The 14,819-nt window shown below is 49.0% G+C and overlaps 1 protein-coding gene across 3 annotated transcripts; it reads right to left on the bottom strand.

Annotated features, from left to right (window-relative positions):
* Positions 1 to 675: 675 nt before the first annotated feature.
* MINDY1 (MINDY lysine 48 deubiquitinase 1) lies at positions 676 to 13,509 on the bottom strand. Of its 3 annotated transcripts, none has more exons than XM_047784690.1 (10): positions 12,906 to 13,509; positions 7,597 to 8,406; positions 7,210 to 7,267; positions 5,820 to 5,884; positions 4,839 to 4,997; positions 4,121 to 4,223; positions 3,615 to 3,757; positions 1,922 to 2,113; positions 1,461 to 1,616; positions 676 to 1,205 (listed from the first exon to the last, which is right to left on the bottom strand). In XM_047784690.1, exons 2-10 carry the CDS (start codon positions 8,047 to 8,049, stop codon positions 1,125 to 1,127), a joined length of 1,410 nt encoding a protein of 469 aa, XP_047640646.1. In that variant the 5' UTR covers positions 8,050 to 8,406; positions 12,906 to 13,509; the 3' UTR covers positions 676 to 1,124. The 3 variants fall into 3 exon arrangements, with proteins under 3 accessions (XP_047640646.1, XP_047640648.1, XP_047640647.1); XM_047784692.1 differs by having other exon boundaries at positions 8,226 to 8,406; positions 12,906 to 13,493; XM_047784691.1 differs by lacking the exon at positions 4,839 to 4,997 and having other exon boundaries at positions 12,906 to 13,494.
* Positions 13,510 to 14,819: the final 1,310 nt, after the last annotated feature.

The raw sequence follows: 14,819 nt of genomic DNA, 5'->3' as shown, positions 1-14,819 counted from the left end.
TTTCCCAGGAAATTTCAGGCAAAATAACTGAGAACCAGGAACAACAACGAGGTCAGAAATGGCTAGAGGTAGCAAAAGATCATCTGTAGGACCTGAGAAGCAAGCAGAGAATCAAGCCATCCCTCCCCTGCCTGGGAAGATTTGGGTCAGCAGGATGCACAATCCCCAAATTCATCTGTCCAAAACGGGGACTTGGAAACCCACCTCCCCACTTACAGTACTATTTCCAAAAGAAGATTTAGCAAACATAGAGAAACAAGGAGTTCCCGTCATGGCTCAATGGGTTAAGAGCCCGACTAGTGTCTATGAGGATGTAGGTTTGATCCCTGGCCTCGCTCAGTGGGTTAAGGATCTGACATGGGTGTGAGCTGCAGTGTAGGTCACAGACGAGGCTCGGATCTGGCGTTGCCGTGGCTGTGGTGTAGGCCTGCGGCTGCAGCTCCAATTCGATGCTTAGCCTGGGAACTTGCATGTGCCTCAAATGTGACCCTAAAAAGAAAAAAAGAAACACAAAAACAAAAAAAGGAAAAAGCAGGCTTTGGTTCCCCCTGCTGGCTCTACTAGCAATGACAGGCCACCCTCTCTGGCCTCTTTTCCCATCCCCTCCCCTTTTGCATTCCTCAACTGGGTCAAATACCTAACCCCATAGCTGTAGGGTAAGGCAAACAACAGATCTCAGGAAAGAAGTTTTATTTCCAAACTCCTAGGAAGGCATTACAAATAATGCAGTTAGAAACTGAACTCAAACCCTGAAACAGATACAGAGGGGCCTGCAGGAGAGCCAGGATGACCCAGCCAGTCAGGGGTGGGAAGTAAGGGAGATGTGTGGAGACAGAGACTTCACCCTGGAGCCTGAGTGTATATTCACGTGACTGTGTTGGGGAAAGGGAGCTGGGAATCAGAAATCCTTACCCCACCAACCCCAGTGTGGCCCTGGATGGTTGCGAGGAGTCAGCATGTGAAGGCAAGGATATCACTAAATTTGACCTTGGCATTTACCGCCTGGTAAATCCCCAACATTCCATAAATAAGTTACCCTGCATATCTCAAGCTGAGCTAGAGAAGCGAGCGAAATAGCCCCAGTCCTTGAACGCGGAGGCAAGGCAGCCTGGCACTGAGTGGGGCTACAGGAGGACACAGTCAGACTCTTGCTTCGGCCTTTGCCGACGCTCGGCAGCTGGGCGTCCAGATGTGGCTCCTCTCCCCTGTATCAGATTTAACCATCAGTCATCCAGCAACCATAGAAAAGCACAGAACAAAGATTCTAGATGGAAGCAGGGTCATCAGGATCGGGAGGGGCAGTGGGGAGAGAGACAGGAAGGGATCCAGGGGAGAGGGACAGAGAAGGGCCCAGAGGGAAACCGTGAAGAGATGATAGCAGGAATAACAAGTATCTGGACCAGGGGGAGCAGGGGTGGCACACGAGGGGCAGCGCCAAGGGCAGGGCGCAGCTGGCCCACCTGCAGTGATGGGGCCAGTGCTGGAACAGGCTGGGCTGCTTGGTGCTGTTGGTACTCCTCTTGCTGAAGTTGCTGGGCCAGCTCCAGGTCACTAAGACCCGATGTGCCTTGAGGTGACGGCTGCTGCTGCTGCAGGGACAAGGCAATCAGGTAGTCCTAGAGAGAAGGGACAGAGCAAGAGTTGTGAGGTAGCCTGGGGGAGGGGGGGCGCGCGGGTAGCCAGGCTAGCTTTAGGTTTCCACACCAGCCTTTCCTCAAGCTTCCAATGCTCCAGCTCCCTCTTCAGAGCAAAACACACAGTCAAGTGTAGAGAGGGTCTGAAGATAAGAGAGAGAAGAGGGGCATGGGAGTCATATGTTCCAGGCTCTAGATGATGAGGTGCAGGCAGCTTGCCTATGGCAAAAAGCTCTCTGAGGTGAACGGACATGCGCTCTGCACCCTCCTCAGAGGTCCCCTCATACCTGGTCCACCTGCCGCTGATTTTCTGGGGAGCCACGCCCACCTTCTGCTCCAGGGCCCTTGCCCAGGGAATGACTTAGGTGAAAGTCAGAGTCACAAAAGCAGCTGTCTCCATCCACGTTGTGCAGGCTCTCCCACACCACTTGCTCTTCCTGTAGAAAGCCCTGGTCAGTGACCAGTAGGTACAAGTGACTCTGCAAAGAAGAGGACAAAGTTCCTTGGTGGGACAAGTGACAGAGACAGCTTATGGCCAGAATTCATCAGAGATGCACAGAGATCATTTGAGTCAATCGGTTTGTTAGCTGGAACATGTCAGTGCGAGCACGTGGATCTTTTTTTTCCTCTTGGCCATACCCACAGTATGCGAAAGTTCCCAGGCCAGGGGTCGAACCTGTGCCATGGCAGCAACCGGAGCTGCTGCAGTTACAACGCCAGATTCTTAACCTGCTGTGCCACAAGGGAACTCCACATTGGATCTTTTATTAAATATGTGTGCCTGTGGGGAGAAGGAAGGGCTAAGTGCGTGGTTATCTGGGCGTGAGTGTGGCAGTCACTGTGGTCAAGCAGGGAGTCCTCAGGGCTGGGGTCCCACACAAGATCCTGCTTCCTACCTACTTCCCATGGTTCTTTGGGCTCCCATGATAGTTACGAGAATAATTGCTTTGAGAACCAAAGATCCTTCCCTCTTCTACTCAATTCCTAAAGCACTTAGAGAAGTTCCCGTTGTGGCTCGGCAGTAACAAACCTGACTAGTATCCATGAGGATACGGGTTCAATCCCTGGCCTCGTTCAGTGGGTTAAGGATCCGGCATTGTCCTGAGCTTCAGTGTAGGTCGCAGATACAGCTTGGATCTGGCGTTGCTGTGGCTGTGGTGTAGGCCAGCAGCTGTAGCTCCGATTTGACCTCTAAGCTGGGAACTTCCATATGCTTTGGGTGCAGCCATTAAAAAAAAAAAAAAAAAAAAAACAAGGGAGTTCCCCTTGTGGCTCAGCAGAAACAAATCTGACTAGGAACCATGAGGACGCAGGTTCGATCCCTAGCCTCACTCAGTGGGTTGAGGATCCGGCTTGCCATGACCTGTGGTGTAGGTCGCAGACGCAGCTCCGATCCTGTGTTGCTGTGGCTGTGGTGTAGGCTGGCAGCTACAGCTCTAATTCGACCCCTAGCCTGGGAACCACCACATGCCTGTGATGCGGCCCTAAAAAGCCAAAAAGAAAAAAACAAACAACAACAAAGAAAACTGAAGCACTCAGACAATTTCTAGCTTTGGAAAACTATAGCGTTGTTCAAAAATTGTACCGGCCCTTCCTGGGAGAGGTTTTACACTCCCTGAACCACGGATGGCAGGCTTACTCCCCGTGGAGTGAGATGTTAGCAGAACTATCATTTGCAGGTAGAAGCACTGGAAGCAAGGACGTGGTATCCCTCTCGCTCTTCTCCCGTCTATATTCCAGATAAAGGCTGTTTTGTCAGCCTGGGTCCCAGAGTGAAGATGACAGGACAGTGGCCAATCCACAACGGACATGCAATATGAGTGAGAAATAAGCCCTCGCTGTGGTAAACCACAGGGATTTTAGGGGTCATTTGTTACCAAAGCTTAATCCAACCTGTCCTGACAGAAACACTGATCCTTGGAAGAAAAAGGCATGAGGGAGTGACAGCCCTCCGACCCCCCACCTCCCAACCTTCCTTACCTTGTGCTTAATCATAGTGCTAAAGTGGTTGTTTCGGAAAAAGACGCTAAGTTCGCCCTCCTTGGCCGCTGCCGTTAGCTCACACAGGCCATGGTAGGTCAGCTGGGCGGCGGTGGTCTCCAGGAACTGCTCCGCAATTAGGCCTGGCAGCAGGGCACAAGAAAGGGGGTAGTGTGGTGGCTTAAATGCCAAGTCTACAGTAGGATCATCCAGAGAGCCCCTGTCAAAGCCCTAGGGCTCGGTCTCACCTCGTGAAATCCCTTCCTTGAAGCCTGGCTGTATTCATTCATTCAACAGATACAAATTGAGCAGCTACTCTGTGGCAGGCACCGCACTAGGTACTGGGGGATCGATCAGTGAACTAAACAGACAATCTTCCAAACTCTGTCTCACAGAGCTGACATTCTAGGGGGGTATGGTGGTAGGGGGACAGATAATAAACACTAAACCTAAATAGCCATCGTTCCCTCACATAAGACCCACAGAAGAGAAGGGAGGGATGTCACCTTCTGTCACGAGGTTGGTGTCACTGGAGTGCTTGCAGGTGATGATCTTCTCTACCAGCTGGTTGTAACTCAGTTTCCCAACTGCACTCACAGCCTCAGGACTCTGCAGGGGCAAGGGAGTGGGGTGGTACCAAAAAAAAAAAATTGAGAGCTTTTTTTAGGAAGGAAATGAACCAAGCCCACAAGGACTACAACCCTATGACTAAAGCTTCCTGAAACTTTTGATGTCTAAAGAACTGATTTATTGGAGTTCCCGTAGTGGCTCTTGGTTAATGAATCTGACTAGGAACCACGAGGTTGCAGGTTCGACCCCTGGCCTTGTTCAGTGGGTTAAGGATCCGGCGTTGCCATGAGCTGTGGTGTAGGTCGCAGATGCAGCTTGGATCTGGTGTGGCTGTGGCTGTGGTGTAGGCCAGTAGCTGTAGCTCTGATTAGACCCCTAGCCTGGGAACCTCCATAGGCCGCGGGAGCAGCCCTAGAAAAGGCAAAAAGACAAAAAAAAAAAAAAGAACTGATTTATTTACATAGAGTTTGCTTGTATTTCAATGTCACTCCCCAAAACGTGGAAATTAAAGGAATTCTGCCCTGGATCCAGCCTCTAAACCCAAATCCCTTCCCAAGCCAATCTCCGCCCTACCTCCTTAAGCCCCAGCACAGAGAGGTTGGCTTCCCTCTCAGCGGAGCTGGCTCAGTCTCATGTGGGCCCTCCCACCCTCACCTGTGGATCAACAAGCCAGCCATGGTACAGAGGGATGCCTAGCAGGTCAAAGATACTGCACTCAGGTGTATACTCAAAATCAGAGACACCTGTGAATCGCACATTGACATCCAGACCTGTGGCCAGTTTAGGCAGCACTGTCATTGCATCCTCCACATTCTGGGCATAGGAAAGAAAAAGACGGGCAGATCACATCAACACATGGTACATCTTAAACTTCCACAGTAGGTGCATAGACAGAATTATACCCATTATCTTATTACAGGCTATTAGGGAATATAACCTGCAAAAATACTGAATCACTATGCGGTACACCTGAAGCTAACCCAAGTATGACGTATAATTAAGTAGAGTAAATTAACTACACTTCAATAAAAAAACCCACCTCACACAGGGTTAAATGTCAATTATATCTCAATAAAGCTGGGAAAAAAGAAAATGATGGATAGTCCAGCCTCCCCTCCTCCCACACCACTCCTACCTCCAGAAAAAAATGTTAATCTCATTGCTTTTCTCCCTTGGTTCTCTCATAAGCCATTCCACCCTTCCCTCATCTCAACCCTCCCTTATCTTATGCAAATGAACATATTTTCTAGGACAGAGATACACCCTCTCCCTCCCGCTGAGGGAGATGACGGTTCAAGGAACCCTCTGGAGAAGCATCAGAAAGACCTCTCAATAGCCTGAGTGTCCCCCACCCCCTGCTTTTTTTTTATGTTGCTTATGTATTTTAAAGTAAGAATATAGTTGACTTAATAGTGTGCTTATATATTTTATATATAATAGTTTGCATCTCTCAGTCCCATACCCTTAACTAAGCCCTCCCCTTTTCCCTCTTCCTTTTAGTGCAAAACCCGTCAGTTTTGCCTATACATTCATTTTTTTTATTACTCAATGAATTTATTACATTTATAGTTGTACAATGCTGAGTGTCTCCTTATATACCTGCCAACTCCCATGTCCAGAGACCTTTCACCTCACCTGCTGAAAATTAAGCTGAAGTCCCTCTGATTTCTCCTGGGGCTTGATGGACAGAAGGCAGTCTCCTAAAAGGTAGAATTCCTTGTCAGCTTACCCACCAACCGCCTCAAAAAACTGCTTCCCGGAGTTCCCGTCGTGGCTCAGTGGTTAATGAATCCGACTAGGAACCATGAGGTTGTGGGTTCAATCCCTGCCCTTGCTCAATGGGTTAAGGATCTGGCGTTGCCATGAGCTGTGGTGTAGGTCGCAGATGCAGCTCAGATCCTGAGTTGCTGTGGCTCTGGCATAGCTTGGAGGCTACAGCTCCGATTAGACCTCTAGCCCGGAAACCTCCATATGCCATGGGAGTGGCCCTAGAAAAGGCAAAAAGACGAAAAAAAAACAAAAAAAAACCCAAAAAAAACTGCTTCCTCTTCTCTGGGAGGTAATGTCACAGGACCACAGATTTTCAGGGTTGTGAAGGGCCTTGACCTCTCAAAGGAATAGGCCCACAAAGGTAAAGGGGCCACCCAAGGTCACAGGTGAAAGCTAAGGGAAAATTTGGGGCAACGACCCAGGACTCCTGACATCTTGACTTTGGCCTTTCATTCCCCAGCCTAGCAGAGAAGCCCAGTAGATCTTTACCCTCCCTGCGATTTAAGATCCCTGAACTCTTTGCGTCTTCAGGGGGTTTGTTTTTGGCCACTCCTGCGGCATGTGGAAGTTCCAAGCCACAACAGCGAAAATGCTAAGCCTTAACCCACTGTGCCACAAGGGAACTCTGAGCCTTTTGGGATTTTCTTGTTGTTTGTTTGGCTTTTTTTTTTTTTGTCTTTTCAGGGCCGAACTTGAGGCATATGGAGGTTCCCAAGCTAGGGGTCCAATTGGAGCTGAAGCTGCTAGCCTATGTACGCCACAGCCATAGCAACGCCAGAACCATAAGCCACTGAGTGAGGCCAGGGATTAAACCTGCATCCTCATGGATACTAGTCATTCGTTTCCACTAAGCCACGAAAGGAACTCCCTCTTTGGTATTTTTAGGGCTGAACCTTCAGCATGTGGAAGTTCCTAGGATAGGGAGTGAATTGAAGCTGCAGCTGCTGGCCACAGCCACAGCCACATCAGATCCAAGCCGCATCTGTGACCTAGACCACAGCTCACAGCAACGCTGGATCCTTAACCCACGGAGCAAGGCCAGGAATCAAACCCGCAACCTCATAGTTTCTAGTCAGATTCATTTCTGCTGCACCATGACAGGAACTCCACTAGCTGGGTTCTTAACCTGCTGAGCCACGAGGAAAACATTTTTTTGGTCTTTTCAGGGTCCTGAATTCTTAAATTCTGGATTTTTGCCTGAGTGGATAGCACTGGAACGTTCTGGGTAATTCTTCTTCAAGGCCCAGTCACTCACCAAGATGGGCCATGAGTTCATCTGACGTGATCACTTCTTTCTGAGGTGGCAACTTCACCTGGAGGCAAGGCATGATCAAAGAGTTAGCCAGGTGTGCTTTCCTTTGGGGAGCCCTGAAGGAGGAACCCAGAGAAAGGGGCAGGCATTCTCCAGCAGTCGGCGAGGTGGGAGCAAAGGCTTGCAACGGAGCAAAGGAAAGTGTGAAAAACTGCAAGGCATGCCCATTTGCTAGAGATTTGGATTATGACAGATAATTGTTTTGTTTTGTTCTTATCTTATCTCATTTGTTCAAGGTGGAGAAATAGGAAGAAGAATCTGGCAAGTTCTGACTGGTTTGAGAAAATCAGAATAATCAATGTTTCTGATCCCCCGACCAAACTCCCTCACCTTCCACTGGAGAAAGAGGATATTCATGATGGCGAGGAGCGGGCAAGGGCCGTTAGTGCTCTGGGTGATGATGGGTGTTCGTTCTCCCTTCCAGGGGATCCACTTCACACAGTAGAAGTCTAGCTCAGGCTGTCGGGCCCTAGGGGACTGGGGAAGCTCCTGGGGCCTGGAGCAGGCCCCCACTGTCTCGACCTCAGGCCACGTCCCCTGGGCTGGCCCCGTTTGGCAGGAGCTGGCATCAGGTGGAGGGGACTCGAGGTTATCACGGCCCTGGGCCAGCAGCGAAGCTTGGTCTTCTGGCTCCTGTTCTCTAGCTGCCCCATCGGCCTCTCTGGCATCCTTGTCCTGAGGGTGCTCATCTGGTTCTGACGGGACCTCATGGTTTTCGGGGCTGACTGCTTCTGCAATCCTGGCCTTACCAGAGGCTGGATGCTCCGGTTGATGATGTTCCATGGTCAGGAGGGGTCAACTGAGGGGCACCAAAGGACTTTACTATCCTTGGGGATGGCCTAATCTAAGCTTGATATGCAAAAGAGAGAACGATAGGATAAGAAGGAAATCATTGGGCTGGAAAGCAAATAGACGCAGAAAGGTCCTGGAAAAAGAACTCAGTTGGAAGGTTTGGTTACTGCCTGTTCAGTCACTCCTGGCTCTGGGTAGGACAGCTTTGGGGTAAACAGAAGGGTCCCAGGCTGAGCTCTTTCACATCTAACTTGCTGTGACCAGATAGGACCAACGAAGCTACAGGGCCTTCAGGCTTGGGAGGGATGGTTCCAGCAGGATTGAAGACAGTGGATGGAGTCAGTTTCCCTGAAATGGTAAGGACAAGGAATAGTGAAAAGACAGAAAGAGACTAAAAGGACAAAGAAATGTTAAAACTATACTAAACTATTAGGGGGAATTCCCTGGTGGCTCAGTGGGTTAAGGATCTGATGTTGTCACTGCACTGCTCTGGAATGGGTTTGATCCCTGCCCCCCAGAAATTTTATATGCCAGAGGCGTGGCCAAAAAAACCCCCAAACTATACTGATGGTTATTAATCCCCTATAACAGGCATTAATAAGCAGATAGGATAGGGGATCCCTGGAGAAAGTAAGCAGAATATGGCTTGCTTTCTTTTTTTTTTTTCTTTTTTCTTTTTAGGGCCACACCCGCAGCATATGGAAGTTTCCAGGCTAAGGCTTGAATCAACCTGTAGCTGCCGGCCTACCACCACAGCCACAGCAACCAGGGATCTGAACTGAGTCTGTGACCTATACCACAGCTCATGGCAACGCCAGATCCTTAACCCACTGAGTAAGGCCAGGGATCAAACCCACGTCCTTGTGGATATTAGTCGGGTTCATTACCACTAAGCCACCACAGGAACTCTAGGAATGGCTTTCTTGGCATAAGCCATTTTTGTGATCTAAGCCTGCCCACAATGCTGGCTCAAGAACAGATCTCAGCAATTAATGATCTTAAGGGAGAGAAGGCAGAATCTAGGGAGGAGTGGTCAAGAAACAAGAGTGTAGGAGTTCCCATCATGGCTTAGGAGAAACGAATCTGACTAGTATCCATGAGGATGCAGGTTCGATACCTGGCCTCGCTCAGGAGTTAAGGATCCTGTGTTGCTGTGAGCTGTGGTGTAGGTCACAGATGTGGCTTGGATCTGGAGTTGCTATGACTGTGGCGTAGGCCAGAGGATATAGCTCCAATTCAACCTCTAGCCTGGGAACTTCCATATGCTGTGGGTGTGGCCCCAAAAAGACAAAAAAAAAAAAGAAACAAACAAAAAGCCAGAAAAGAAACAATAGTGCAGGAATTCCCTGGTAGCTCAGCAGTTTAAGGCTCAGCATTGGAAAGGGTTCAATCCCTGGCCCAGGAACTTCTGCATGCCTTAGGCATAGCTAAGAAGGAAAAAAAGAAATAATAGTGCAGCCTTGGGAGTTCTCTTGAGGTACAGAGGGTTAAGGATCCTGTGTTGTCACAGTAATGGATGGGTCGTTACTGTGGCACAGGTTCAATCCCTGGCCCAGGAATTTCCGCAAGCCGCTGGCGTGCCCCAAAACAAACAAACAACAACAACGACGACAAAACACTAGTGCAGCTTTGGGGCAGGATCCTAGTTCCTCAAGGAATATACATAATATACTGTGGAGTTCCACAGGAACTAAGGCCCCCGCCCAAGTGGAGGACAGAATGACACTGTCGACCCTCCAGACTTCCATCAACTAAAGCTTAGATTCTGTAGACCTTTTTCCTAATTCCTTTTTTTTAATGTCCACACCCATGACAAATGGAAGAATTCTCCTCTGTCCAAGCCCCCTCAGGAATATGCATGTACCCTTAGCTTAAAACCTCCCCAATTTGGGGGGAGGATTTCCCAGTGTTCGCCTTACTGCCTGCAAGTAATAAATCTTTCCTTCTCCAGATCTTTGGCTTGGTTGTGTCTATGGGCTCCACACCCACCCAGAGGCAAACTCAGTTTTTGGGTCACAGTATCATGTCAGTAACTCCCACCACAGGCAAAGCAAGAGTAATTCCTCCGCCCCTCCCTAAACGCCATCCCCCAGCTGTTCAGGGAACAACCTGAACACCCAGGCTTGTTATCTTTAGGGCCACCTTCTCTCTGCCTCATCCCAAAGGCAAAAAGATAAGCAGTCATATAGTACTGGGGGTGAAGAATGAAGAGTTAGTATCATGCCCCGTAAAGGAGAAACACTGGTGAGAAAGAAGTCTTTCTCCTCAAAGGACCTCCACTGAAGTTTACACAATCTCAAGCCACAACAAAAAAGATTCTGGGAGGGGCTTCCTGTAGGCTGGAGAGGGGAAGTGTAGGCCAAGGGGACTTGAATCAGAGATTGGTTCTGATAAGTAACTTCAGATTAGAGGCATGAAAAACACCCCACAATTCTTCCAGTATGTCTCCCTTGACAGCTGGAGTTGGGACAGCAACGTGTTTGCCCCCCAAACTGCTAGACTCACGAGTAGTTTGCCCACTACATAGAATATGAAAATGCTGATTACTGATTTAGGTTAAAAAAAATATATATATATATATATATATATACACACACACATACATATATACTCCCTCTGCACTCATCTACCTGTGTGTATGTTCTTTCTGTCTATTCCCATCTAGGTCTTGTTTTTGTTTTTTTGTTTGTTTGTTTTTCTTTTTAGGGCCACACCCACAGCATATGGAAGTTCCCAGGCTAGGGGTTGAATCAGAGCTACAGCTGCCAGCCTATACAATATCTCACAGCAACTCCAGATGCTTAACCCACTGAGCAAGGCAGGGATCGAACCTGCAACCTCATGGTTCCTACTTGGATTCGTTTCCACCGTGCCACGACAGGAATTCAATCATCTGGGTCATTTTATCTTTTTTTTCTTTTTTTTTTGCTATTTCTTTGGGCCGCTTCCGCGGCATATGGAGGTTCCCAGGCTAGGGGTCCAATCAGAGCTGTAGCCGCCAGCCTACACCAGAGCCACAGCAACTTGAGATCCGAGCCTCATCTGCAACCTACGCCACAGCTCACAGCAACGCCGGATCGTTAACCCACTGAGCAAGGGCAGGGACCAAACCCGCAACCTCATGGTTCCTAGTCGGATTCGTTAACCACTGCGCCACGACGGGAACTCCTGGGTCATTTTATTTTTTATTTATTTTTATTTATTTATTTATTTGTTTGTTTGTTTTTTTTTTGTCTTTTGTTGTTGTTGTTGTTATTTCTTGGGCCGCTCCCTCGGCATATGGAGGTTCCCAGGCTAGGGGTTGAATCGGAGCTGCAGCCACCAGCCTACGCCAGAGCCACAGCAACACGGGATCCGAGCCGCGTCTGCAACCTACACCACAGCTCACGGCAACGCCGGATCGTTAACCCACTGAGCAAGGGCAGGGACCGAACCCGCAACCTCATGGTTCCTAGTCGGATTCGTTAACCACTGCGCCACGACGGGAAGTCCCTCCTGGGTCATTTTAAATGTCAGTCCTTGGACCTGTTTAACCTGCTCTTTACCAGCACTAAGCATAGACATTTCATTAACACCATGGATAGTAAATGATAAAAGGCCTGCCCCCTGGAAAATATCTCCCTGCAACTTCCTTGCTCCCCTTTCCCCCTTGATTGGGTGAGAAAAGGGGAGAAATTAAACTTGCTAGAAATCTTTTCTCTTGCTTCCTCCTAACCTGAGACTATGCTTCCTCTTGCAATCCCTTGCAATCTGGCAGGAATTTAGGACTAGGGTAAAAGCCTGGGAAGTGAAGCTGAAGAACATAAAAGTCACCAAAATAAGCCTAGTCACCCAAATTGATCATCCTCCTGATTCAAATATAATTTATGCTAGCTGCATCTCATTTACATGTTGTTAATTTAGAAGAATCAGAGTATAGCAAAAATTGCCTGCAGGCCTGACACTTTTTTTTTCCTCTCTCTGTCTCCTTTTTCCTCCTTTCCCAAATGACATTTAGGATGAGCCTGGGAAGCAGAAACAAGAGCCTGGAAACACTTTTTTTACAGCTTAGAGAAAAACAGGGAAGAAAAGAAAAGATCAATAATTAAGTGGGGGCTGGGCACCTAGCTGGCCAGACAGGTAAACCAAAAGAACCCAGGAGCTGGACACCGGAGGGAGCTGGGGTCTCAGAGAAACTGGGCAAAGTTGGATGGGCTAAGTCTTCAGAATAGAGGCAGGAAGCGTGATGGAGAATTTCTCCTCTTCAAGGTACCTGCCTGGTGCTCCTTCAGAGCAGGAGAGAATGAGGGAGCACAGGTACTCAAACAAATCAGGATTTCTCTTTCTTTTTCCTCTTAAATCCAACACATTTTCTCCAGCTGGAATTATCCTCTGGTGGTGAGTGAGAGTTAAAGCAGCCCAGACCCACCCCTAGCCAGTGGCAGTAAGTAGCCAAAAGTTGGAAGAAGCATATACAACTGGTACCCAGCTTCCACAAGACGCCCCCCACCCGCACTCCCTAGGAACTTTACTCTCCCCTCAAGTGCTTTACTGTCCCCCTCTAATCTCTTTCTCGCTCTGATGCAAATCGTCACAGAACTAATGGTTTAGAAGTTCTCCTCAGAGTTAAGTCAACGACGGTGCCTTGTCTACGTGCTGGCAAGGGAGAGGAAGGTGTCATTAAAAGGAAGAAATACAGGGACCCAAGCAGCGTCTTTTACATATTCCTTCTGCCTGAACGCCTCTCAAAATCTAAACGTGTAGAGACCCAACGTGGAAGGACAGTCAGTGTCACCTCCCCAGGGCTAAAGAGGAAACAGGACTGGGGATTAGGAGAAGAGGTGAAGGAAATGGTTCAAAGTTTTTACCTTAAAGAAGTGGGTGCTGTTCCAGGACACAGAAGGAGGGTGCAGCTCTGGCAATACGATGGGGCAGGTGGGTGCAGTGAGGGGCGCCACCGCACTCCCAGCTGCCTTCCAGCTGTCAAAGCCAGAGCTCGCACAGGTTTACACGGGTTTGTGCGCGGCAGTCCTGGCCGGATGGTGGCCACTTCCGGACTCACGCCCACGGCCGGCCGGGGGCACTGGAGGAGGGTGGAGACCGGCAGGAGTGCAGCCCAGGTGCTCCCAGGTCGCTCAGAGCGTCTCCAGGATTTCTGAGTCGCCGAGTCTAGGGCGTGCGCTCCAGGCCCAGTCTAGCGAGCTGGTTTTCAAAGGAAGTTTGTGGGTTTTCTTTTTTCTTCTTTCTCTCTCTCTCTCTCTTTCCCGTCGGGACAAAGAAAAATCAGTCAAGGACAAGCTTCTGGGAGGAGGAGGAGCCAGGCCAGCACTGGAGGATTTCCATTAGGGCTTTCTGACCTGGTCAGCAGCTTGGTGATCAGCAGTGAGAGAGAGAAACAGGAGAGAAAAACAACAGACCCTTTCTCCTCCCTCCGCCTGCCGCTGGAAGGGACGGAGCGCTTGTGCCTCTCTGGTGAGAAGAGGGAAAAGCAAGGGCCCTTGCTGAGTGGGGAGGAGAAGCAGGGCTGGACAGCAGCAGCTTGTTGGATCTGGGCTTTCTCCCTAGGTACAAAAGTCCTTTGCTCTGGATCCACAGAGGCAGGGCCAGAGAGCGTGATATTAGCATATTTACTCATTTAAAGTGAAAAATCCTTATCCTTTCAAAATCCTTACTATATCTCTTTTTTGTTTGTTTTTTGTTTTTTAGGGCCGCACCTGCGGCACATGGAAGTTCCCAGGCTGGGATCTAATCAGATCAGCAACAAAGGATCTGAGCTGCATCTGCCACCTACACCACAGCCTACGGCAATGCCGGGATCCTTAACCCACGGAGCAAGGCCAGGGATCGAACCCGCAACCTCATGGTCCCTAGTCGGATTCGTTTCCGCCGCGCCACAACAGAAACTCCCTCACTTTTTTTTTATAGTTAATAATGATTTTTTATTTTTTCTATCATAGCTGATTTACAGTGTTCTGTCAATTTTCTGCTGCACAGCAAGGTGACCCAATCACACATACACGTATTCGCTCACTTTTTTAGTCTAGAAACCAGTTGGGCTATGCCCCTGGTAGTGCAGAGAGGGTGTGGAAGAAGCCCCAGGCTCTGGGAAGAGTGAAGCAGGGAGAAAACTAGCTGAGCAAGCAGGAGCTTCAATATCCCTCTGCTCCGGTCCTTGTTCCCACCACAGGCCTCAGCTTCTCATCTATCACCTCCTCTCAATTCCTAGCTTGGGAAGCAGGAAAAACTGGTGTGAGGTTGGTGGTAGGAAACAAAGGGATTCATTAATAAATGAGGGAACATTTGATGAAAAGAGTACATTTATCACGGAGTTCCCATTGTGGCACAGTGGTTAACGAATCCGACTAGGAATCATGAGGTTGCGGGTTCGATCCCTGGCCTTGCTCAGTGGGTTAAGCTGTGGTGTAGGTCACAGACAAGGCTCAGATCCCATGTTGCTGTGACTCTAGTGTAGGCCGGCGACTACAGCTCCCATTAGACTCCTAGCCTGAGAACTTCCATATGCCACAGGAAGCGGCCCTAGAAAAGGCAAAAAGACAAAAAAAAAAAAGCACATTTATCTGCAGTATTCTGCACTACCCTGGGGCTGGAAGGTGGTAGTTAAATGTGGTTGGAACCCAACTCTACATTCTTGGAAAGGTCCCCCAAGCTCTACTTACGTGGCTGCTCCAGGATGAAACTTCAAACAACTCTGAAGGCTGCAAGGGCATTTGGAACAATTAGGGAGGCAGGTGAGCAAAAACCCAAGTTACAACAGAATGAGA

The sequence above is a fragment of the Phacochoerus africanus genome, chromosome 6 (assembly GCF_016906955.1).
Source record: "Phacochoerus africanus isolate WHEZ1 chromosome 6, ROS_Pafr_v1, whole genome shotgun sequence".
NCBI classification, from domain to species: Eukaryota; Metazoa; Chordata; class Mammalia; order Artiodactyla; family Suidae; genus Phacochoerus; species Phacochoerus africanus.
Note: the sequence above shows the minus strand (reverse complement) of the source record. Positions and strands in the feature narration are given on the sequence as shown.